Source organism: Schistocerca gregaria, chromosome 6, assembly GCF_023897955.1.
Source record: "Schistocerca gregaria isolate iqSchGreg1 chromosome 6, iqSchGreg1.2, whole genome shotgun sequence".
Taxonomy (NCBI): Eukaryota; Metazoa; Arthropoda; class Insecta; order Orthoptera; family Acrididae; genus Schistocerca; species Schistocerca gregaria.
This window is the reverse complement of record NC_064925.1, coordinates 281,323,983-281,350,932: the sequence shown is the minus strand read 5'-3', so window position 1 is coordinate 281,350,932 and position 26,950 is coordinate 281,323,983. Positions and strand designations below refer to the sequence as shown.

The 26,950-nt window shown below is 43.1% G+C and overlaps 1 protein-coding gene across 2 annotated transcripts in view; it reads right to left on the bottom strand.

Annotated features, from left to right (window-relative positions):
* LOC126278282 (inactive dipeptidyl peptidase 10-like) overlaps positions 1-24,810 on the bottom strand; it is a 1,623,672-nt gene extending 1,598,862 nt beyond the window's left edge. For both annotated transcript variants that reach the window (XM_049978288.1, XM_049978290.1), the window contains exon 1: positions 22,528-24,810. In XM_049978288.1, the coding sequence (XP_049834245.1) occupies positions 22,528-22,854 (327 nt within the window). In that variant the 5' untranslated portion in view covers positions 22,855-24,810. The remainder of the gene's footprint in view (positions 1-22,527) is intronic.
* Between the last annotated feature and the right edge of the window lie 2,140 nt (positions 24,811-26,950).

The window sequence follows — 26,950 nt, the reverse complement described above, 5'->3', positions numbered from 1 at the left end:
AACTTGAGTGCTAAATAACTCGGAAGCGGCGCAACAAAACTAATTTTTTTTTCGTTGCAATTATCTCTCCGCACAACCATGCGACACACAAGCTTTACAGACTGTTTCTGACTAACCTGTATGCTACAGTTTTGGGCTGTTACGTCTCTTTCAAAGGACTCAGAAGTGAATAAAGATTCATAAAGAGTCGCACGACGGCCACAAATTTCCTTCTTTCGTAGTGAAACTAGACTTTCCCAGGATACTTCCAGACAATTGGTGTAAGGTATTGGCTTTCTGTCTTATAATATTTTCGTGTGAATTCAAAAGCTGACACGATCTGAAGACCATGATGTAGATAAAAACAAAGTGCCATTTTCGCCCAGAAACAATTCTTAACGATTGAACGTTTTCTTTCGGTTTGTTGTCGTTTTTCATTACTCACTAATGACAGGAAGAAGGAGACACGCTTTACGGGAAAACAGCAGCGACCAGTTACGACCTAAGGACCATAAGTTCATTACTTACTGCAAAAATGGAGGAGACACGGAACCGCGAGACAATACTGCGTTCTCGTCTGGACTTCCAGACTGCAGTCTGCCTGAGGTCCCAGGAGATGCTTATGGAAAGTAGTGCCCTCGCCGCACGGTGCCGAGGCGAAGTTTCTTGCGGCTCTGTGTTTAGCATGTCCACGGCGGGAGCAGAAAGGAACGAGGACTTGGTGCATATTGCTCCAGAGACCATTCCGAATAATTTAGAACTTTCTTGCGCTTGGAACTAGCTACAATGCTGTGTGTGTGCACTGAGTGAGATGCTGACTGCCAAGTAACACAAAAGCTGCAAATACTGCATTAGTATTCTAAGCCCTTTAAAGAAGAAAGTAACGTAACGATATCATACCCGATGCTATTTTCCAATGTTAGTATAATATTTACGTTACTCGCTGACTTTTGTGAGATGCATGTATTGCTCACCTATATACTACTGATTTAATGAAAGCAGATGTAGGTATTAAACCTGTAAATATTGGAAGTTTAATTTTAATTCATGTTCATAATTTTACTGTTTATTGACTGAGGATCATTAAAATTAATGATACTCAAGTTTTTCTAATTTCATTTTTGTAATGTGTTTTTCTCAGATGTTCTACACCCAGGAGGATTCCCTCTTTTGTTCTTCTCTGGAATGAATAATTAAACTAATCTGTAATCTAATCTAATATAGATGATTCAGCTGTCCCCTACCGAATTATTCAAAGAAAACTCACGAAAATAACCTTCAAATGCGATTCCCTTAAATAACCTGAGGACCTTTGCCTCCAGGGAAAAGTTATCCTAGAACAAAATTTAACTACATTCAGCATTATCTTTTGGGCTAACATAGTGTGTTTACAACTTTAGAAGTTTATGCAAATTTCTTGAAAGAAGATATAGACGGGTAACACATCAAGTTTTGTACCTCAAACTAAAGACGTTGCATGTAGCTTTCGTTGGTTGTCCTGCACGCTTCCCACCGGAAGTTAATTTCTTCCTAAACTCGCTGTAGCATTGCAGGGGTAACTTGCTCAGTGGCGGCGTAAAATATTGCTCTATGTTCAGGTAGAGGAGCCTGCACAGGAGGTACAAACATGATAACCTTGATGAATCCCCATTAAGAAGTCGAGTGGTGTCAGGTATGGGGAACGTGGGGGCCATGCACTTGGCAAATTGACCTCGAAAGCGGTCACTGAGAAACTCCCGCACGTCAGCCAGGTAGTGGGGAGGTGCACCACATTGCAGGAAGTAAACATTTCGTTCTTGGTCATCGTCAGCGATATGTGATATGTGATATCACGAATTGTTGTAACATATCCGGGTACACAATACTGCTGATGACTCTCTCGGAAAAAAGGGGGGCGTGCACTTTGTTCTTGCACAATGTACAAAAGACGTTCAGTTTAGGGATACCACGAACGTGTTGCAATGTTTGATGTGGATTTCCTCTGCCCCAAATCCTACAGTTGTGTGTGTTAACCTTGCCACTTAAGTGAAAAGTCGACTAGTCAGAAAAGAGGAATTTGTCCAAAACGTTTTCATCCTAATGTAATCGATTTAACATATTCACAAAGAAGTTTTTGCAAGAAATTTTATCAGTGTCTTTTATTGCTTGCACGACCGTCAATCTGTATGTTTAAAATGCAAACGGTTTCTCATCACACGCCAAACAGTCAGTCGTATGTGGGATTTACAGTTCGCGAGATGCACTCTGGGTCGATTTCGTAGGGCTGTTGACAAAAGGGCTGTAGACAAAACGTGTGAATGGGACAGTGCTCGAATGGTTTAAATTATACTTAACAGGAAGATTGCAGAAGGTTGAAATAAGCGGTTCACATAATATGCAAAAAACAGGTGATTTCTCTAACTGGAGAACAATCAAGAATGGGGTGCCGCAAGGTTCGGTCTTGGGTCCTCTGCTGTTCTTAATATATATTAATGACTTACCATTCTATATTCACGAAGATGCAAAGCTGGTACATTTTGCCGATGATACAGACAAGAATTAACTGGTGAAATTGTAAACGATGTTCGTCAGGAAATCATTAAGTGGTTCTCTGCAAATGGGCTCTCATTATACTTTGACAAAACACAGTATATACAGTTCCACACAGTAAATGGAATGATACCGTTAATAAATATAGACTTCGATCAGAAATTGGTGGCTAAGGCAGAATATTCAAAATTTCTAGGTGTATGCATTGATGAGAGGTTGAACTGGAAAAAACACACTGAGGATCTGCTGAAACGTTTGAGTTCAGCTACTTATGATATTAGGGTCACTGCAAATTTTGGCGATATACATCTGAGTAAATTAGCTTACCACGCCTATTTTCATTGTTTGCTTTCGTATGGCATCATATTCTGGGGTAACTCATCATTGCGTAAAAGAGTGTTCATTGCACAAAAGCGTGTAATCAGAATAATTGCTAGAGCTCATCCAAGACCATCCTGCAAACTCTTATTTAAAGAGCTAGAGATCTTCACTGTAGCCTCACAATATTATATATATATATATATATATATATATATATATATATATATATATATATATATTCTCTTATGAAATTTGTTATTAACAATCACAACGAATTCAAAAGGAAGAGCAATGTACATGGCCACAACACTAGGAGGAAGGATGATCTTCACTACTCAAGGTTAAATCCAACTCTGGCTCAGAAGGGGGTAAATTATGCTGCCACAAAAGTCTTTGGTCACTTACCTAATAGCATCAAAAGTCTGACATATAACCATATAGCATTTAAAAGGAAATTAAAGGAATTTCTTAATGGCAACTCCTTCTACTCATTAGATGAATTTTTGGATATAGTAAGTGGGTAATTTCCCCAAAACCACACAAAAAAAGAATTAAGTGTCATGTAATATTTTGTGTGATATAAAATTTTGTATAGACACCTTTTATTAACCTGACACGTTCCACATCATTACGAAGTATCGTATTCATCATCTATGGAACAAGTGCTAATCTAATCATTCGCTCAATGACGTCTTCAGATGTGCTTGGACGACCTGACGATTCCCCATGTCTTACCGACCACCCTGTTTCTACGAAACATTTATGCACTCATAAACTGTAGGCCTACTAGGAGGATCTTCAGCTTGCTTGGTAAGGAAATTACGCTGAACTCTTGTAGCCGACTTAGATTCCTCAAACCAAAACACAGAGCTAGCACGCTCAGGTCCAGTGAAAGCAGCCATCTTTGACGCAACTGTTGCTAGCGCACCTTGCGGTGCGATGCGCACTACAGAACTACGTGAGACAAAACTAGACCTATTTCCATACAAACTGACACTACAGTCATCTCTTAGGTACTATGAATTAATTTATATGAATTTTCAAAATTATGATGTCCTGTTTTAAACACCGTGTAATTTGCACTTACTGAGCGAAAGGTAATGAAAATCTCGCATGTGGCGTTTCGATGAGTTGTGGGTTGCATAAAACCGATCCGTAGGGGGAGCTGATTCACCTTGTATAAGAATGAGTGTTATTCGCACAGTGGTAATTAAATGCCCATGAGAGGATGACCCCTTTTTATAAGCATACAGGACATAGTAAGTTAATCACCCCTAGGACACACACTAATACCGTGTAAGAGAGCCTGTAGCTGCGATACTGCGCTCAGTTCGGAGAGAGAGTCACTTCTACAAATTACTTCAGGAATGCCACACTGTAGCAGTTCCTCTTACATGTTGTTCCACTGCCTAACTGATTAATTAATTAGGGTGAGATGAAGAGTGTTCCTTTCGCGACATATTACAGCGTCTTATATGCTAATAGCAGAAGTTGTTCCTCGCAAACTGCTGCATGTGGGCGGTGGTGAGGCGAGGCGGGGAGGTGGGGGGCAGCTATGTTGACCAACTCGTGACGAGAGTTTCCAACACACCTTCAAGTTTCCTAATCCACCATTAAGACATTTGCTTACCTTGTGTGCTGTTTAGTTGTTCGATGTCTCAATTGGTCTTCATCCGTGCTGGTCGTAGCTCCAAACGAGCATTTAGTCGAATATGAAGGATGGAATGGCAAGCGGGAAAATCTCCTCTATGAATGAAAGGTCTCGAGCCAAGAGAATGATACCTTTTCTTTAATGAACTATACGGAAGGGACCGCTTTCGGAGACATTCTTTCTGTAACGCATCAACAAAAGGCCGCAGAGTTTAAATTTCTCTTACCGAGCACGATTACAAGTTTATAAAATTATTATTACACGATTCTAAACAGTAACAAAAAAGTATGTAAGCGGAACAGACACGGACGGGGGACCACGCTAGTGAAGATAAGGGCTGAAAATGGGGAAATCCAGTGAGATTAGCGACTTTGACAATGTACAGATTGTTATTACACAGAGCCTGTGGACGAATAGCTCGTAAACGTGAAGCTGGTCGAATGTTTATGTGCTGCTCTCGAGATCAGCTACAGATTGAAATAGGACAGTGAAACTACAGCTAGACGCTAAAAGACTGGATGTCCACGACTTTTCACAGAAAGTGGGGTTCGCATGCGAATCCACTCTCTAAAGTAGGACAGATGGTGATCTGTGCCATTTAAGCCTAAAGAGCACTATTCTGATGGAAGCACAAGTGTTTTTGAGCACATTGTTCATCGTACATTGTCGAACATGGAGCTCTGCAGCAGACCATCCCTACGTGTTCACCTGTTGACCAAATTACAGTGGACACTGAACCGTCGGAGTTCGACCGGTGATCAATGGAAACTTGTCGGTTCTTCGGGTGAATAACATTTTTGTTACATTAGGTCGCTGGTCGTCTCTGTAAACGCCGTCATCGAGGTGAAAGGTGGCTCCATACGTGCAGCGCGCCACGGAGGCAGGCTGGTGGGGCCGGCCGCGGTGGTTTCGCGGTTCTAGGCGCTCAGTCCGGAACCGCACGACTGCTACGGTCGCAGGTTCGAATCCTGCCTCTGGCATGGATGTGTGTGATGTCCTTAGGTTAGTTAGGTTTAAGTAGTTCTAAGTTCTAGGGGACTGATGACCACAGATGTTAAGTCCCATAGTGCTCAGAGCCATTTGAACCAGGCTGGTGGGAGCAGTGTTGTGCTACCAGAGATTCTCCTGCGCCTGCATCGGATTGTGACAGTAATAGAAGAAATGCTGATAGCTGCAAATCATCTGCATCAGTTCATCTTAACGTCTTCCGCGACGGCGATGTCATCTTTCAGCTGTATAACTGTTCTTCCTTCGGAGCTAGAGCCGTACTACAGTGGTTAGACGAGCATTGTAGCGAAATCACGATGATGTTTAGCGACCACATTCACCTGAGGGAAATCCTATAGTATCCATGTGCTATCAGGCGCCATCATCGCATACGCAAATCATCGGCTCGTTATTTACCCGAACTGTATGACCTGTGCGTGGACATGTAATACAACACACCTCCACATACCTACCAACAAACCTTCCTATGGTTGAAATACAGAATCAGTTATGTATTTTGTACCAAAGACGGACAAACAAGCTGTTTAACATGTGATCAGAATCTTTTGGCTCATCATTGTATAAGAAATGACATGCAGGCAAAGAATTAACGTGGTGCCGGCCAGGGTGCCCGAGCGGTTCTAGGCGCTACAGTCTGGAACGGCGCGATCGCTACTGTCGCAGGTTCGAATCCCGCCTCGGGCATGGATGTGTGAGATGTCCTTAGGTTAGTTAGGTTTAAGTAGTTCTAAGTTCTAGGGGACTGATGACCTCAGAAGTTAAGTCCCATAGTGCTCAGAGCCATTTTGAATTAGCGTGGTATTCGAGTGATGCCTCCAAAAGGTACAACGTGCTGCTTTTCTCTTCTTAGCTACCGAAGGACTAACATAGGTAGACATTCATGAAAGAATGATCAATGCGTATAGGGGAAGACGTCTGTGGTAAACCAGTGTTGTGAAATGGTGCGCCAAGTTCTGTTCTTTTCGCAATTCTACACAAGACGCCGGTCGAGATAGGAGGCCAACCACAAGTGAGAGACACTCGAGTATCCACCAAACAGCCCTCTCCCCGGACAATTATCACTCGTATGGGCCCTTAAAAATGGCCTTGAATGGTCGAAGATTCCTGACGGACAGATATGCACAGTAAGTAGTTACTCACGTTGCAGGACACGATGTTTTAAGAAACGGCTGTCCTCAACCTGCTGCGTTGGTGGAATAATTGCTTCAATGCCCATGGCGATTTTGCCTGGTTGGCATACACGTTCTTGACTGTACGGCCTTCAAACGGAAATTTTCTGGGTGTCCTCATAGGTGTGTCAACGTAAATGTTGACAGGTAATACATGACTCCCCACATCAAGTATGTATAAATGTATTTCGCTTTAGGATGACGAGTAAGTGCCCTTGAAAATGATGATTGCAGCAACCACTTCAGTATTAGAGTGGTTCATTTTAATTTTTATCATCGGTAGCGGCTTGTTTGAGGAAATAATATGAATTAATATATGAATGAAATAATATGAATTTTATGCGAGACAAGATTTTACAATTTACATGTAGTTAAAAGTTTGGATACTATAGGACCTACTTTATCGATTCTTCTTTCTCTCATGGCGTTTATTTTCGTATTTGTATCAGCGGAAAGTGTAAGTAATATTCTATGAAAGAGCGGGACTGACACGGTTTCTTGCATTAGTTTGGAAACAACTTTGTTCTTCTACAGTATTCTCGACCAACCAATGTAACAGACTCAAGTTGATACAGAATCACTCAATAATTTCTTTCTGCTGTCATTTCGTGCCCGCCGTGTTGTAATTACACGAGAAAGTACGAGGATATTTATCCAGCACACTCAGTTCGGCAGTGATGCGGCTTCCAGTCCAGGTAGCGATATTAGCCACAGTGACTTTGGCTGTCCTGCTCCAACTTCCGTCTCTCCTTTGTCAAGGGCAGGACAAATAAAGTGGTGGAAAATGCTGTAAGCGGCTGTTACTTGTAGGCCGTTCAAATGTTTGGCCACTGATGGGTCCTCTGAGGGAAATAGCGTCACAGCAGGAGAATGAATCTAATGTATACTTCGCGTGTACGCCGAAACGAATGGTCTGCAGGGTGGAAGAGACCATCCTAGTAGCAACTGAGAGCTCGGCGTGCAGTCTGCTGCAGATTGTGCCTCACACTGACACCAATATCACCTCTCGCCTGGAATCTCAGATCGTTCTCGGTTCTTACGGAGACTGGCGGAAATGATGCTATGCAGCATCTTTCACAGGACTAACTGGGGTCTTCTGCTCTGCAGCCTGATGCAGAGATTAAACCAGAAACTTTGTAAGGGACTCGACTGTAGATTTAGTGAACCCCGCTAAACCCTCTTATCGTTTATCATGATCGCGTTTCTTGCAAAGATTCCCATTTACGATCCCAGCAAACACCTGTTAAACTTTCATTTGGCCTTCACAGACCGAGGAGTGAGTCTCATTATGCTACACTTAGCTGTTTTCTGTTACTTGGTACAGATCACATAGCATGGAGCAATATTCCGCAATTGGTTACACTTGTGTATGGCATTTCCTTTATGGATAAACTACACTTGCCAAGAATCATTTCAAAAAAATCTGTGTACCACTCACATTTAGTATTACACATTTAACTTGTTAACACCATTACATATCTCTTCTTAGTCCTACCCATGTCTTCAAGATGGCAATTATTAAACTGTATGAAATAAAATCGTCATAACTTCAGAACGGTTTGTGTTAGGACGGTCCAACTGTACGCTTGTCCTAGGGGCATGATGCGAATTTTTATGCTCTATAGGGTTTGGTACAGCGAAGACGCCCACTTCCGAATTCGTCAATAAGCAAAACTGGCACATTTGGGAGACAGAGAATCCACATTTTGCCATCGAGAAGTCTCTTAACCCTCAACGGGTGACTGTGTGTTGTGCGATGTCCAGTCACGGAATAATCGGTGCGATATTCCTTGATGGACAATGACTACCGAACGATACGTGAAAGTTTTAGAAAGTGATTTCATTCCCATTATCCAAAGTGACCTAGACTTTAAGAAGATGTGGTTCATGCAAGACTGAACTCGATCCCATCGAAGCAGGAGAGCAATATACCGAAGGAGCACTTTGGGGACCGCCTTCTGGCTCTGAGGCAGGCAAAGTACACTGGCATGGGTCTGGATTGGCCGCCATATCATCCAGATCTGAACACATGCGACTCCTTTTTGTGGAACTACATGAAAGACAAGGTACACAGAAATAACCTCGAACTAATTGCTGAACTGGATATAGACATCCAGGAGGTCGCGGTAGCATTGGTGTCCCGACACTTCAGCGGTTCATGCTCAATTTCGCTATTCGTCTGCGCCACGTGATCAGCAATAATGGGAGGCAAATCGAATATGTAGTAATCTAAATCCGAATACCTGTAGTGATATTTACATGTCGAATAAAGTGCGTGCACGCTGTAGTTTGTAACTAATTTTCATTTTGTTATACAATTCAATAACTGTCACTCTGTATTCATGTACTGCCTGAAGAAGAAAACCACTGTAGTGTGTCCTGAAAAGCTTAGATTTACTTCTGCATGAAGTCGAGTGGATGCTACAACACACACAAAACGCTAGGTCACTTTACTAAAACATAAGCGGTTTAGAATCTGAAGTAATGTATTAAAATGTGTGCCAAGGCCGGGTCTTGAAACCCGCTCCCTACTAAGGAGGGAGATGTGTTATCCAGTACACAATCCTGGCATTGTGGCTAAGCAGTGTGATAGCTGGAAGGATTAACCTAGTCCAGTGACTTCCCTAACACAAACTTCAAACCACACCTCAAAAAAATTTAACCATCTGAAATACTGAACTTGCAAACAATCTACATCCACAGAAATGTGTATGTGTCTGTTACTACGGCTGCAGTCTATAACTTACTACCTGATACTGTACAGATTGAAAGTCTCTTCTCAGTGGGCAGCTGACTGAGAACTTCGATGCAGTTCTGACTTAGAATACACTACTGGCAATTAAAATTGATACACGAAGAAGAAATGCAGATGATAAACGGGAATTCATTGCACAAATATAGTGTGCTAGAACTGACATGTGATTACATTTTCCAGCAATTTAGGTGCATAGATCCTGAGAAATCAGTACCCAGAACAACCAACTCCGGCCTCAATAACAGCCTTGATACGCCTGGGCATTGAGTCAAACAGAACTTGGATGATGTATACAGGATTAGCTGCCCATTCAGCTTCAACACGATACCACAGTTCATCAAGAGTAATGACTGGCGTATTGTGACGAGCCAGTTGCTCGGCCACTATTCACAAGACGTTTTCAATTGGCGAGAGATCTGGAAAATGTGCTGGCCAGGGCAGCAGTCGTACATTTCCGTATCCAGAAAGGCCTGGAAAGTCCATGTAACTTGCGGTCGTGCATTATCCTGCTGAAATGTTCGGTTTCTCAGGGATCGAATCACGCCGGGTGATACGGCAGTATGGCGATGACGAATACACGCTTCCAATGTGCGTTCACCGCGATGTCGCCAAACACGGATGAAACCATCATGAGTTTTGCCATTCGTGCACCCAGGTTCGTCGTTGAGTACACCATCGCAGCGTCAAGGGTAACCACAGCCATGGTCTGCGAGCTGATAGTCCATGCTGCTGTAAACGTCGTCTAACTTCTCGTGCAGATGGTTGTTGTCTTGCAAACGCCTCCATATGTTGACTAAGGGATCGAGACGTGGCTCCAGAATCCATTACAGCCATGCAGATAAGATGGCTGTGATCTCAACTGCTAGTGATACGAGGCCGTTGGGATCCAGCACGGCGTTCCGTATTACCCTGCTGAAGCCACCGATTCCATATTCTGCTAACAGTCATTGGATCTCGACCAACGCGAGCAGCAGTGTCGCGATATGATAAACCGAAATCGCGATAGGTTACATTCCGACCTTTATCAAAGTCGGAAACGTGATGGTACCCATTTCTCCTCCTTAAACGAGGCACCAGAACAACGTTTCACCAGGCAACGCCGGTCAGCTGCTGTTTGTGTATGAGAAATCTGTTGGAAACTTTCCTCATGTCAGCACGTTGTAGGTGTTGCCACCGGTGCCAACCTTGTGTGAATGTTCTGGAAAGCTAATCATTTACATATCACAGGATCTTCTTCCTGTTGGTTAAATTTCGCGTCTGTAGCACGCCATCTTCGTGGTGTAGCAATTTTAATGGCCAGTAGTGTACAACTCGCGCCGGTGCATCTAAAGTAGGATGATTCTGTCGTCGTAAACAATGATTACAGAGTGGTCTTTGAGGCACTGCAGTCAGAACTAAGTGCTGTTCCAGCAGCGGTGGCGTATGGGACATCCTGAGAGCGTGTCCACACCGTCTGTGATAGCGAGTGTCCTTACTTGTGGTTCCTTCGTGAGCTAACAACTTTGTCATCGGACCCCTTTCTTCACCACATGGGCTAAATGTAATTCATTACGCCACTTTGATATGCAGTCGGCTGACAACTATTCAGCCATCTTCAGCTGCGTACCTTCACTAGAGACTGATGGTGCACTTCGTTAAGTTGCTACATAAATTTGGCGCGAAGGCGCATGTGCATAGGTTACGGCTCCATGATCGCCTTCTGTCGAGTTAGCACCCAGTTCGAATACGGTTCCATCTGACGCGCGCAGGTGAATATGTAGAGGTGATAATGCGTGAACGCACTCCATCGAACTTCAGGCCCACCGAGCTAAAATTCAGAAGTCAGCATAAAAAATTAACTGTCGCTAGACGTCTCATTAGGCGTCACAAAATTCTTTTGTAGATTTTGACCAAATCACACCGTATCCAGTTGAAAGCCACATTCTCGATTACTAAGGTCTTCCGCCTAACTTATTCCTAGAGATTCATTAATAAAAGAAATCCAGAAAAATTTCGTCGTCACCAAAATTTCCGTGCCGGAGTAAACCGCAGAACGTTCCGCATACGTACAGTTCTCGGCTACGGCTGACTTAATGAATGGCGAAAGGCGAGTGTGGCAATCATGTTCCACGCACACTTCTTCTACTGTGTGTATAGTCTGACCAGATAGACTTTGCCACACTGCCATGACGTTCTATACGCTTCAGCTTTTTGCAGTTCCACGTCATCCTTTACCCAAAATAGAACAGCACAGGTCTTTGTAACCGACCGGCAGATTACATTGACATGGCGGTTCTACAGGATTTGGTCTAATTTCGAGGACATATTGTCTATATGTGGGAGCAACACTCTGGAATTGAATAGCTCGTTCTTTTGATCTCGCGAGTGCTCACGTTTCTTCAGCCTTAAAACTGTGGTAATTTGAGCGGAGAATAGTATCTTTGACTACAGAATATCGAAGGTACACCGAGTTTTGTCTTGGATAGGCATCTTGATTTGATACAGAGATATATTGTGGAAAAATGATCGCATCATATTCGCACCTCTCCTAACTTTATTAATAAAATCATATCACTACCACTCAGCGAATCAGACTTAGTAGTTAATTCTGACGTAGCTTCACTTTTCACTATGGTGTCTTTAATAGATTCGCTTTCACTAATCGGTAGTACGTTCGTAGTCGATATAACAACGCTGTTCGATCATTCCCTTTATTCAACTCATTTTTTATTTAACAGTGAATATTTCGAAAAAAAATAACTTATTCTTTTGACTCTGGTACTAAAATTTTTTATGGATTCATTTGAGGAGAAAGCACTTACTGTGGAGTAACTTGAAATAAAAGTCTTCTCGCGATATGTAGATGATACTTCAGTAGTGTGGCTTCACGGCGAAGAACTCGCGATTATCACAGAATCTGTATTCAATCCACGACAATATCAAATGTATGATGAGAGTAGAAAAAGGAGGCCATGAAACGTCTCTAGACGGTCCATTGGGCGTTCCGTTTGCCGTAAGCCTACACATACAGACCTATATTCGTCGATTGACGAGCTACCGCCGCTTTTCACGTCGAATATTGATACACCGGACGCTCCCTTCATCGTATACAGCCTTGCAAACAACATGGAACACCTACAATCTTTGTTCAAAGATAATTTTACCCCCATAAAACTAGCACCGTTTTTAAGGAACAAAGAACGTAACAGGTCGCAAAATCAAGAGGAGAAGGATCAAGTCCAGGCGTTGCTCCCATATGTTGGTAGTATTTCGTCGAAATTAGGAAAAATCGTGAGGAAACATATTAATGTTGTCCTGCTGGCGCCTACAAAGACCTCGCTACTTCCGGTTTGGTAACTGGTGATGTAGAGTTGTGGAAAGCTGAAGTCTCCAGAATACGATGCCAGAGTTGCAGAGTCTAAATTGCTCAGACTATGCGCATGTTACATAAAATGTGCTTGGAATACGACTTCCACAGACGCCTTTCGGAGCCCAGTAAGTCAGCCATAGTCGAGCATTGTATCTCAACAGGATACTGTGGTTTATTCTGACAAGGAGATCTTGGACACGACATCCTTCTGAGTTTCAGTTTTAAGAAATCTGTCGAAATGTATTTGAGGGAAGGTTTTATTAATCGTGATGGTGGTTTTCAACTGGACATGGCATGGGGCACAATGATTTCTTTAATATATCAGAGCGAAAAATGATTTACCCTTTAATGACACGTCTACCAACAGTTAATTTTGTTATGCTTACACCTCAATTTAAATTCACGGGCTTGCATGTAATAAATATCACCTTTGATCATACGTCTGCACGCTTCAGACGGGCCGGCCGGTGTGGCCAAGCGGTTCTAGGCGCTTCAGTCTGGAACCGAGCTTCCGCTACGGTCGCAGGTTCGAATCCTGCCTTGGGCATGGATGTGTGTGCTGTCCTTAGGTTAGTTAGGTTGAAGTAGTTTTAAGTTCGAGGAGACTGATGATCTGAGATGTTAAGTCCCATAGTGCTCAGAGCCATTTGAACCATTTGAGCTCCAGACGGTGGAATGTTTAAAGAAAGCGCTAAACGGGGAATAAGGATATATTCATCCTTAGTATACGCGGTTTCGCCTCCACCCCAATGTTTGTTACCAAATTAGCGACGTACGCCAGCAAAAAAATGGCTCTAAGCACTATGGGACTTAACATCTATGGTCATCAGTCCCCTAGAACTTAAAACTACTTAAGCCTAACTAACCTAAGGACAGCACACAACACCCAGCCATCACGAGGCAGAGAGAATCCCTGACCCCGCCGGGAATCGAACCCGAACATTAGCAATTTGCGCTTACTTGAAGATGGCTGAATGGTTTCAAGATTGTGACAAGCTGTCGAGTTCATTTGGCTGGAATCCCGAAATTTTTTAGAATACTCGTTACAACGAGAGAACTTGAACAATTGTTCTAGTCTTTCTGCATTTCCTTATGATCATCTAACGAAAATAAAAAAAAAGGTTCAAGTGGCTCTGAGCACTATGGGACTTGACATCTGTGATCATCAGTCCACTAGAACTTAGAACTACTTAAACCTAAGGACATCACACACATCCATGCCCGAGGCAGGATTCGAACCTGCGACCGTAGCAGTCTCGCGGTTTCGGACTGAGAGGCTAGAACCGCGAGACCACTGCAGCCGGCCAAACGAAAATAGTTTCCTGAAGACAACAGCATCGTCGACGAATACTTAAATACTATACATGACCCTATTGAGAACATTAACGTGAGTACTGTGCTCTCGATTTTATTTCTGTTGAACATGCTGCGCCCTACTAGTCGAAGATCCCTCGATAGAGTCGCATATCTGTGAAATTATTTCACGTGGTAGTGTCTTGGTCATTAATCAAAATGTTCCTCTGCCACACCCATTTGCAAGATGTATAAATAAATAAAGGTGCATGAGATTGTATGTCCGCCCTAATGCAACATATTTTTGTTTTATTTTCTTTCCCAGACTCATTTCAGCGACAATATCGATGTCATCAGAAGGTTTTTCTTTCTGATGAGACATGAGAAATTAGAGTCGTTACAATCAGTACAAAAAGTTATTACGTCTGCACTGTTTGGTTACAGATACTATACTGTGTCAGCAGCTTCATAATATCTTTTTACTTTTAAGTTACAACATGGTTTCTAAGTTTACCGCCGTTATTTCGGTACATATTCCGGGCTTTGTTGCTGTTTTTTTGGGGTATATTATGTAATCTGATAGTGTATGAGGTGTTGGGTTGTTTGGGGGAGGAGACCAGACAGCGAGGTCATCGGTCTCATCTGATTGGGGATGAACGGGGAAGGAAATTGGCCGTGCCCTTTCAAAGAAACCATCCCGGCATTCACTTGGAGCGATTTAGGGAAATCAGGAAAACCTAATTCAACATGGCCGGACCCGGGATGGACCCGTCGTCCTCCCGAATGCGAGTGCAGTGTGCTAGCCACGTTGCCACCTCGCTCGGTGCAACTGTACGAAAATCTGTTATTTACAAATACGAAAATATGAACTTACTTACATCAGTGTTACACTATTGGGAATTGGGGTACTGTTGGGGATAACATTTTGGTGGGCAGGAAGTTTTTACGTCATCTGTCATGTACTCACGTTCGTTGGTCGGCTTGCAGATGCTTGAAAAGTACAGAAAAACATGACTTTTACACTTTGGCCATAATGCAAAACATTACGTCATCCTGCTGCTCACATGTGTCGCGCAATACATCGCTAATCACAAGAGGTTTTTGAAAACTGTAGCGGGAGTTCAAAAATTTTCAAATGTGTGTGAAATCTTATGGGACTTAACTGCTAAGCTTACACACTACTTAACCTAAATTATCCTCAGGACAAACACACATATCCATGCCCGAGGGAGGACTCGAACCTCCGCCGGGACCAGCTGCACAGTCCATGACTGCAGCGCCAAGGCCGCTCGGCTAATCCCGCGCGGCTGTGGCGGGAGTTCTGTCGGTTTCTGTTCGTGGCATGTAACTCTGTGTATTATTTTTTTGCCTTCCACTATAGCCTTTTCTACGTAGTAGTTTTCCTCTATCATTAGCTTCCAGTGTACACGGTTGCTGTGTTTCAGGACGAGTTAAAGTGTTTCGAAATTAGTGGGCGGGTGGTTCTTTTTACATGAAAAGGATATTGCGGAATGCAAAAACGTTGTAAATGAAAACACAAGATTTTGCTGCAACATGCTTCACACGACTTTGAAAGAACTGACAATGGATACAGAGCAGAAGTAACACGCACACGCACACGCGCACGCGCACACACACACACACACACACACACACACACACGCGCGCGCGCGCGCGCGCGGTCGCTCCCCATTCACACTCAGAGACATAAATAAGGAACAGATGTTATTGGAACTTCTGCTATAGTTTCCAAAAACTTCTCGCGATCCGCGACACCTCTCGCCACATACGCCAGCAGCAAGATGGCATAATTAAGACTAAGGTCTAAAACTTGCGTTTTTCTGTGTTTAGGAAGCAACTGCAAACCAACTAACGGAAGTGAGTACATAACAGGTTACGTAACAACCTGGCGCTCACAAAAACTGATTCCACAATACTACCGCTACTCCCGACAGTATAACGCTGACGACATATGTAAGATAGCACTTGTCATATTTGTTAAAAACAGCTTCTCACAGAGTTACTGATTATTTGCATTACGACGGAAAATCGGCAACAAAACATAGAAAATATAACGAGAAAACGACAATAAACGTGGGTAGCATGCATTGTCTTAGACGTAAAAATGTATTACAAAACTGCTGAGATAAACCATTATCTGTAACAAAACAGTACAGATGTAATAAATAACGTTTCGTAATGTATGAACGATGTTAATTTTTTCATGTTTTACAATAAAGAAAAACTCACTGATTATTGCGATATTGTTGTTGAAACTAGTTTGGGGAAAAGAATAAAAAAATGTTGAAATGTATGTGAAATCTTATGGGACCTAACTGCTAAGGTCATCAGCCCCTAAGCTTACACACTACTTAACCTAAATCATCCTAATGGCAAACACAAACATCCACGCCCGAGGGAGGACTCTAACCTCCGCCGGCACCAGTCGCACACTCCATGACTGCAGCGCCTTAGAGAATAAAACAAAAGTGCTTTGCATTAAGGAAGAAGTACAAGCTCATATCGTTTTTATGCAAACATAGACCAACAGGATAGTTTTCAAGATATGACGAAACATAGCTGTGATTCACACGAGTGGGTTATTCCGCATTAGTATTGGCGAAGAGGATCTTCTTTCCTCTATTAATGTCAAGGGGTATTTCAGGAAGTGTCGGTCTGTCACTTGTTGCACAATATGTTGTGGAGTACATATGTGTTTATTAAATAGTGCAAGTGCTTCCAAGAGTAATTTAGAAGAACAGGGAGAGATGGTGTAGTGGTTCAGGCAATGGATCCGTCTCCAGAACGAACGAATATCCAATCTACGCTTATCTGTCCTGATTTAGGTTCGCAGTGTACTTATGTCAATCACTATAGGTGATTGTTACCATGCTTGCTTAGAAAGGACACGAGCAGTTCACGCCGTCGTCCTTACTAAATTCAAGCTGGTTTTCCGCTACCAATCGCCTATAATTCCACAGAAGATAAAATTGTAATGGGTTATATAGCGTTTATGGGCGTTGATAAACAACTACTGCCGATGCAAAGCTACGGGAAATCACAAATTGCATTTCATAGTGACTTCGAAATTTTTCTACAGAAATGGCTGTGCACATTTATGCGTGAGCGAACAGAATAACGTGGGCTGACAGATCTCTACTCGCCGGCCAGAGTGGCCGAAAGGTTATAGGCGCATCAGCCAGCAACCACGCGACTGCTACGGTGCCTTTGGCATGGGTGTGTGTGATGTCCTTAGGTTAGTTAGGTTCAAGTAGTTCTAAGTTCTAGGGGACTGATGACCTCAGATGTTAAGTCCCATAGGGCTTTGAGCCATTTAGACCTCTAATAGATACTGTCTGGTAATAAAAGAAAGATTGTTATTGTTTGCAAATTTATATACTGGTGCTGTGGTGTTTCGAGAAACAGGCTACAAGGTAGAACACAGTCACTTCTATTGCAATAAATGAAAAACAAATAAACTTTATGAGTGATACATATCATCGAATGAGTTGGTTATTTTAGAATATAGAGAATGTGACATACACACAACCTGCCATCAGTATCGTGCATTGAATCTCAGCGCAAAGTACGTTCCATTTTCTTATTATTCACGATCAATGAATGACATCAGCACATTCATCAGAACGTTTACGAAGAACTGCTTTAAAAATGGTTAGTTCAGCTCATATGTACAACTTCATCTGTGTCTGACAAAATAATATTTTCATTTCCCAAATGTCCTTTTGAGGCTAGTTAGTAGCCCAGCCTGGCACAATCTTCTGCACACCGTTCATGAGAGTATCTGTTTTCAATGTCTTCGCAACCTGCGATATCAAGAGTTTCGGTTGTTTCTAGAAGTATGTTTCCCCTGTTTCATTGTCTGTCTAAAAGTGTAACAACTGTTTTATGAACTATATTATCGTCATGGGTGTCTTACGATGGCTTCAATTGGAGTATGTTATATATTTTCATAGTAAGTAGCAAAATATTTACAGTGTTCCTTATCAATCGCGCGACGAGACTGACTGCACAGATTAGTCACCACATTTAACAGATGTGAAAGAAGTAAACGAAAAAAATAAGATGCCGTAAAGCGAAACTTGTGGTCAGTCAGCTGTGTGCCTGCAATAAGACGGCTGCTCATTCCCGATCATTCGCTCTTCCAGTAATAATCGATCTGTAACAAACAACAGTCCACAAAAAATCGTTTTTGTTTTGTTTTCTATGCACTGATGTATGTCAGCAGCTGAAATTTAAGTGAAGGTAACTACGAAAGAGAAAATATTACCAGCGGTATTGACTGGGTACGTCTAACTAGTCCCTTGTCACTTACAATCCTCGGCTGCATTATTTTAACCCAAAGTGTTTTGGACAGCATCTGTGTAAATTTCCACTTGTTACATTTTGACTATTCCGAACTGAAAGCTACTTTTCGATGCTCTGAATACTAAAACTATTTTAAATGTCCTACATAGAATGACTTTTTCTACACAGATAAACCTTACTGCATTATGTTTTACATTATTGGCCACTTTCGGCCTATGGACATTTTGAAATGCAGTTGCGTCGGTGATAGATGCGTCATATTTGAAACCTATTTAGTGATGCGTGGGAGTAGTTTTTACGTACGATACAAATATCACCTATACAACTGCATTTGAAAATAACCACAGGCCGAAACTGGCTAGTCATGTAACACATGACGCAATGAGGTTGTTCTGTGTAAAAAAAATGCACCCTGTATCTGACATTTAAATTCTTTTTTGGCTTTTAGGCTTCAGAAGTTATATCGAAGCTTACAAGTCCTACATATCTGAACATTTTGATTGAAGCTAAGCATTCATCAATCTAGAGGGTACGATTACGTGAAAGAGTGCGTCGTAGAACTTGCGCAGCGATAAGTGGTTTGGTTCAAATCAAATGCCTCTGAGCATTATGGGACTTAACATCTTAGGTCATCAGTCCCCTAGGACTTAGAACTACTTAAACCTAACTAACCTAAGGACATCACACACATCCATTCCCGATACAGGATTCTAGCCTGCGACCGTAGTGATCGCGCGGTTCTAGACTGAAGCTCCTAGACCCGCTCAGCCACACCGGCTGGCAAGAGGTTTGGTGTTGAAGTATTCTTGACAACCTAGAATGTGACCTCTCAGGCTTGCACTGTGTGACTGATTACTAGTGTACTTCGAGGCGCCCAACCAAATTGTTATTTTCATGTTATGCACTATATTCTGACGACGGAGTCTCTCTTCTTCACTAGCCTGTGAGGTCACAGTTTCTGCACCTCGATCGATACGAGAATAAATACAACCTCTGTCAGCTGCGACAACGCGTAGTTACAAGAAACTCTAAGGTCAGCAAAAAGTTTTACAGTAGCCTATTTTTGAGCTTGAGCTAGCGCGGCAGTCGTCAAACGAGATCAATATACGTGGTCTGGCGCCAACAATATGTCAAAAGAACTGTTCGAGTGTATATTAAATTGTACAGCCAAGTATCGGAAGAGTACTCATCAGTGATTTACAAATAGGAAATGTCGTTTAAGATGAAGTATTCATGATGTTGAACTTTTATTCGAATCTCACGGCATAATTTTGTTAGTACATCACGTGAGAACTTCAGTGAATGGTCTCAGAAAATAAAGGAAACAAGAATTAGAAACAAAGTACTCTTACTGACCTTTGAAGTAAGCACCCTTAGTTTCAACACACCTCTAATAGTTCTATAGCTGTTGGAAAAATGGTTCAAATGGCTCTGAGCACTATGGGACTTAACATCTATGGTCATCAGTCCCCTAGAACTACTTAAACCTAACTAACCTAAGGACATCACACAACACCCAGTCATCACTAGGCAGAGAAAATCTCTGACCCCGCCGGGAATCCAACCCTGAACCCGGGCGCGGGAAGCGAGAGCTGTTGGAAACTGTCAGAAAACCCATCGTGCGAAATCGCTCGAAGCACCGTGGTCATGCATTGTCGGATGTCCACATCATAACAGGAGATGAGACCTGATGATACGAATAATATCCGAAGATAAAGCGACAGTCAATGGCATGGTGTTCACTGTTTTCCCTGCCTCCCTTGGGTAGAAATTCACGATGGATCACGGCCAAGAGGAACTACATTAGTAGCGTGTGGATAAGTTGAGGATTTGGGTCTACCGGGAGGCACGCTACGGTAATCCGTGTAGGTGCAATGACTGCTGTCAGTGGGGTCTCCATGATTACCTTGTGTTTGGTTTCACTTTTTTTTCCTTTAAATGCGTTGCGATAGAGATAAGTGATGGAAAAGGCGGATTTATTTTTTATCAAAAAGTAAATGAATATGCTCCTGTGGCCATTTACTTTTTCCATATGTTCTGGCTGGCGAAGGAGACTTAGTGACCAGACCTCGTAAAATGACTCCTGCCCACTTTATCCTGAGGACCATTCTACCTTTTCCCCCTCCTCAAGGAAATGTAGTCTCGTATTTCACACAAAAAAATGGTCAGAACATCTACCTAGTAAGGAGGAGACACGCGTTCGAAACCAGGCCCAGGAAAAATTTTCAATTATCCCCATTTATTTCGATCAATGTGCACTCGCAGCGAAAATCTTTTGTTAATTAATTCATAATGGCTCCTGGATCAAAACTGGTGTCTCTTCTTTTGGACATGTCTGAAAGAACACACACCATCTATGTATACTACACTTAAAATAATTTTTTTTCTGTACTTCGTTTCTTTCCTTTTCTGGCTATCAGTTTTCAAGTAGAAATTTTTCAGTGGATTAGAAGCAGTTGTCCAGAAGAAATAATATTACGTCAGATTTAACACCCTCTCAGATGTGTTATGTCGTTCGGCAAGTGGTCAAAAATATCGCTTGCTGCAAACACTTTTCTGAGCCATTAACAGCTAAACTAATGGGCAACGCAGATCATTTAGCCCTCTAATGTTATAGGTATATACATCCCTGTTCTTCTCAAAAATTGACGGGTTACTTATGAAGAATTTCATTGGCGAATATATGTACTGTGATGATGAAATTAAAATGTGTACCTCCTATATGACGTCAATGGGTGAACACCAATGTGAGTGGTCACTTCTGCGCTATGATTACTTCCTCTTTAAGTGATGAGTTACCACATAAAATTATTCTGTAAGACATTATTGAGTAGAAATACTCAAAATTTATCAAGGGAGTGGTAAGTCTGTTTCCAAGATAAGCAATTATACGAACAGCAGAAGTAGCTGAACTTAACTGTTTGGGAAGCTTAGTAATATTCTTCTTCCAGTTCACGTTTTCATCAATATGTACATTCAAAGATTTAGAGCTTCCTACTCTATTTACTACTCTTTTCACTGACTCCTGCTCATGTGCTATATAAATTGTTGGTATGACATTACTTGTCTTACAGAACTGAACACAGTGTCTTTTTCCAAAATTTAGAGACAGTCCATTTACTGTAAAAGAAATTTACAATTCTGTGGAAAATACAATGTACCAAATCCTCTGTCGCTTTCTCCATAACGTTTTTTTATTTTAACACTAGTATCGTCTGCAAGAAGTACCAGTTCTGCTTGTTGAATGTTAAGTGTAATGTCATTGACACATTTGGGATCTCTACCCTGAAAGACGTCAGTCACATTCTCTCCGGTGTTTCGGCAAATATTCGCAATTTAGTTTTGGTGAAGGGTAGCAGGAGTCAGTCCAGACAAATACTGCTCGTCATGTCTCTAGTGCGCCGCCCAACGTCGACAGAAATCGTCGGCTTGTTTCCCGTCAGAAAGAAACTTATCTTTTAATCAGTATTTGACATGGACATTCGCCAGAGATGTTCCAAATTAGTCAGGAGCGATATTCGTTTAATTGAACTGCATTGAAAGGTACAGGAAAAAACGAAGAATACTTAGTGTTCTAGAAGCGTCACCACCGTTCTGATCCGTACAGACTGCTACCGCCATGCAGGTGAGCTCCGCAGTCACTGGTAGAGTACAGGTTATTCATAGTGCTGTACTGTTCCTGTAACTACACATTGATCAAACGAATATCGCACTAGACTAAATTAGGGCCATTTTGTCGAATAGGCAAGTGAAATTCAGTTTTAAAAATCAGTTTGTTAGTATCCGGAAACAAACGGATGCTTTCTGTCGAAACTGGTCGATACATGTGGTACTTGAGGAGCAGTATTTGTTTGAGCTGACTCCAGGTACACATTGAAACAACTCACTTGCAAATACCTGCTGCAACACCAGAGAAAATGCTCCTGTCGACCTGTACAACAGACACCCGGTACAAGGAATAGGAGTGTACATAAAATCGAACCATGTGGGACTCCCTTTGTTATATCTCTCCAGTCACTAAAATTTTCTAACCTTCAAACATCTTTTGAATTTTTTACCACAACCTTTTGTATTCTTTTAGTTAATTGTCATTCAAACAAGCTGTGCCTGAGGCGCGCAGATTACGTTTGCCGTTAGTCGCTCTGACCTTTCCGTCGCGGTAGAGCAGCTGCTGCTGCTGGCGCTGCGCTAGGGCCCAGGCGGCGGCGGCGGCGGCCGACTCCAGAGGACCCGGGGGTGGAGGAATCAGCGGCGACGCAGGTGGAGACGCGGGGGCGGCAGGGGCGCCTCCCCCGGGCCGCTCGTGCTCCAGCAGGCGCAGCGTCGAGCTCTGCGAGTCGGTTCCAGCGCGAGGCAGCGGCCCGAACCGCAGCGTCGAACCGCGCGAGTCCAGCCCCGAGTCCAGCGTGCCGTAGAGCGGCGTCTCTCCGCTGGAGGACGCCGGCGCCTCGCGGTACACCTGCTGGAGTTCCATGGCCAAGCGCCGCCAGACGCTCAACAGTGGGGACCACGTCCTGCCCGTGTAATTGCTCCCCTCTGGTCTAACACCCCTCTCCCTGCAGCTCGGTGCACTTACGGTATTCTCGACGTATTACTGTTGCCAGAATCGGACCACTGAGAACAGCGGCCTCACAGATCCAAAACTTTCTCTGTCGCAACGGTCCCTAGTCTTGACGGCCAGCTCAGTCTCGTCTCCACACGTCAAGATGGACTCCGTATTTTCTTGATGCAGGTACGAAACAACCTCTAGGCAGTACCACGCATCGCCTGTGGCGTACAACTCCGAATGTCACCAGACTCACGTATCAATACGTCGAGGGCTTCTGCCCGCCTTCTTGGATACACAATCCGTCTAGTAGAAATCTAGGGTTAAACACCCAAATTAATCTGTGTATTAAATTTTTAGGTGAGCACAGTCACATATCCACAGGTAACGGCCACTTCTTGATTACGCCTCAACTCTTGAAAGAAATTTTAGCCAATATTTACATCAGCGCAGTCACCTTCCACTCAGCGACGATTCATCCACGATGTCTTCTTGATGTAACAATACAATCTATCAGATGGAAATGTAACGGTTAGTTGCTGCAGGACTTCACATCCAGTGTTTGTATTTACGAAGAAATTGCTCTCTGTCACTGAAAGTCTCGGATTATGAACTTTTCATGCTGTGGTCGTTCCTTTCCAGCTTTTGCATATGGGTCACACTGTACTTAAATCAGCGCTCTACCCTGCCTTAATGTGCAAACAGTTTAACAAATTTCAGATTTTCCTTTAGTGAAGGTGGAATAAAGTTAGCGGCTTAAATGCGGACCAAAGTACAAATTCAAGTTTGATAGGGGTTCTTTCATGGCAAATAATGACAAACGAAGAAGAAGCACTCGCGACTAACGATCCCCTACTTGTTACGCTGTGTGTACAGTGTCTGGAAAGTATAACCAGGTATGTTGTTTACTTTTTTATCACTAGTATTGATATTTACTCTTCAGAAGCAGCTATAATGCTGAAGCCATCCGACACAGATTTCACGTATCCACACTTCAAGACCTCCTCGATGGTTTTCTTGACACAATCACACTGTTCATCTAGTGGAAATCTAGCATTCAGCATTGGATTAAATTTGGAAGCTGTCTGTTGCCCTTACAAACTGTACTTTCAGTGAAGTATTTAAATTTATAGTCGGGGCCATCAGAAAAATATATTTATTGTTTACAGCTTTTCTACAACCGCTACTTTGATACATAAGCTGAATATAATTTGGTGAAACGCATAGGAATTTAGGTAATTGTAGCTTGAAACACTTAACAATTACTAGGTACGATTTAGATAACGGAAAATATACCTTATTAGATGAATCATAACTACCTGATCTCTAGCTATCGCTTTTTAGTGCGTGGTCTGACTGAAATGCTGCTGCACACTTGGTCCTTGATCTGACTCTAGTATTTGTAACTACACTGCAAGTCTAACTTCCATGAAATGAGCAACGAAGTTCTTTGTGCACTAAAGAACTATGATAGAGTTCAGACTAATTTTATATAGCATCCTTTCTGATGTGCTTACTTCTGACCGTCCCAGTACGTGAGACCTGGGTCATACACACTGTCCTGGCCGAATATTCAGGATAGTACACTGCAGAGACTAGAATAAGACGTCACTGGTTCTGTTCTTGGTGGTATCGGAAATCCAAAATACCACAGTTCGATTCCACAGTAACCACAGTCGCTACGGAGTTTTTCCCCTGGCGCAGGGTTACCATGCGAGCGTAGTAACTCTCCACCTTGCGAGGAATACGCAGAGCAGTAGTTCACGTCGAAACACCGCGGCAGAGCGTGACGAACCGTGGCTGCTCGGATGTGGCCTGTGGGGGACTGAAGCTGACTGGCTCTCGCGACGGACCTCCGCAGACGTGGAGGATTCGATTGTGACTGAGTGCGGAGAGCCAGGAAGAGCGGCTGCAGCGTGGGCCGCCTAGAAGGAGAAGAATGAGAGCCTGGTGTGTGGTGTGGGGGCACGCGGGCCGCTAATAAGAGCAGGGGTCAGCTGGCAGCAGGCTCGCCGCGGAGGCGCCAGATGGATCGCCCTGAGCTCACCGCCCGCTAAAGAACTCCGCCCGGCACACGAGTAGAGAGAGAGTCTCCTCCAACAGCCGGCACATCCTCATAGGAGCGGTACCACCTCTGAGGCGGGAAAATTGTCTCAAATATGGACACCACGACTTTTCGATACATCGTGCTGGCCCTTGTGAAAAATGTAGCGTTGTGCAATACGGCTTAATCCCAGCTCGCCGTGTTTAAGTGCTACACTATGCCGATCAAAATGTTTAGGTCATAAAAAATAAAAACTACAGCAAAAAGAAATTAATGTAGAGTAATGAAATTTCTTGAACACATTTGTCTAGGCAACATATTTAAGTGATTAACATTTCAAGGTTACAGGTTAATGTAAGCGCGACACAAGCCATTGCGAATGTGAAATGCTGGTACATTAATAACTGGTGTAACGGCCACAATTCTGAATGCAAGAAGGCAAGCGAGCATGCATTGTTTTGAGCAGGTGCCGTTTGTCAGTTTGTGGAATAGAGTTTCACGCCTTTTTCACTTTGTCGGTCATTACAGAGACGATTAATGCTGTCTGTGGGCGTCGCTGGAGTCCCATACGTGGTCGATTGAAGACAGATGGAGGCGAAGGCACTCTGTAGAGCATGCTGGGTTTGCAACAGCGGTATGTGGGCGAGCGTTATTCTGTTTGAAAACACCTCGTGGAACGCTGTTCATGAGTGGCAGCACAACAGGTTGAATTATCAAACTGATATAAAAATTTGCAGTCAGAGTGCGAGAAATAACCGCGAGAGTGCTCCTACTCTCATACGAAATCGCACCCCAGACATTAACTCGAAATGTAGGTCCAATGTGTCTTGCTAGCAGACAGGTTGGCTGCAAGCATTCATCTGGCCTTCTACTCAACACACGGCCATTGTTGGAACCTGAAGTCGTAAACGGCGGTAGTGTGGGGTCAGTGAGGGCGCGCTACAGGCTGTATGGCTCGGAGCTGTTCTCGAACTAACCGATTTGTAATAGTTCTTTGCGTCACACTAGTACCAGTTGCTGCTAAGTTTGCTGCTACAGATGCAGTACGATGCGCCAGAGCCATAAGCCGAACACGATGGTCTTCCGTCTCGATAGTGCCACGCTGCTGTCTGGAGCCCGGTGAAATCTGGTTTCGCAGGACAGAGTGGATCATGTTGTGGTTGTAAAAAGGGGCCAAAATCAGCTACTGTTTGTTGCACAAGACACAAAACTTTATTTTCCTAAAGACACTTAATCACACATGCCCTTTAAAGGGTACAAGAACAACGGCTGAAGGCCCGAACACAAGTTATTGAAATTGCTTGAAGGAATACACACGGCTGAAGGCCACTCAGTTGACGAACAACAACTCAAAGCTTAAGGCCTGTATAAGAAAGTCTGAAATAGAGCAAAATCTCCCTTTTTAAAGTAAGTTTTAACCAATTCAATCTTGAAACCTTAAGTCGGCTGAAGGTCTTATTTTAAAATTAAATAAAGTAAATTAATAGACGGCTGAAGGCCTTATTTTAAAATTGAAACAAAGTAAATTAATAGACGGCTCAAGGCCTCGCACAGTACTTGACACAAAAGAAAATCACAATATAAAACCAACAGAACAGTGGTGCTCAGAAGTGTTCCAAGGGTCAGCCTGAGGAGGTAAATCTACCATAAGTTTAGGTGAGACGGGCAGCCAAGGGTAACATTAAATAATCCCATGGGCACCCGACCCAGGGACGGCTGAAGGACCGACCAACAACCTAATCAATTCCCTTCCGCCCGACCAACGGCACGACAATGGAAAATATCTGCGATGATGAAGATACCAGCAGCACTACATCTTGAAAACTGGCATATAAATACAGTCAAGGCACAATAACCACTCGAAATATGAACAACACCAAAGGCTGTGGAACTACACGCGGTACCATACAGCAGCAACACACCTGCTCTGTCCCAACCGACCGATTACCTACTGGAGTACGCAGACAGCAGTCATAATTG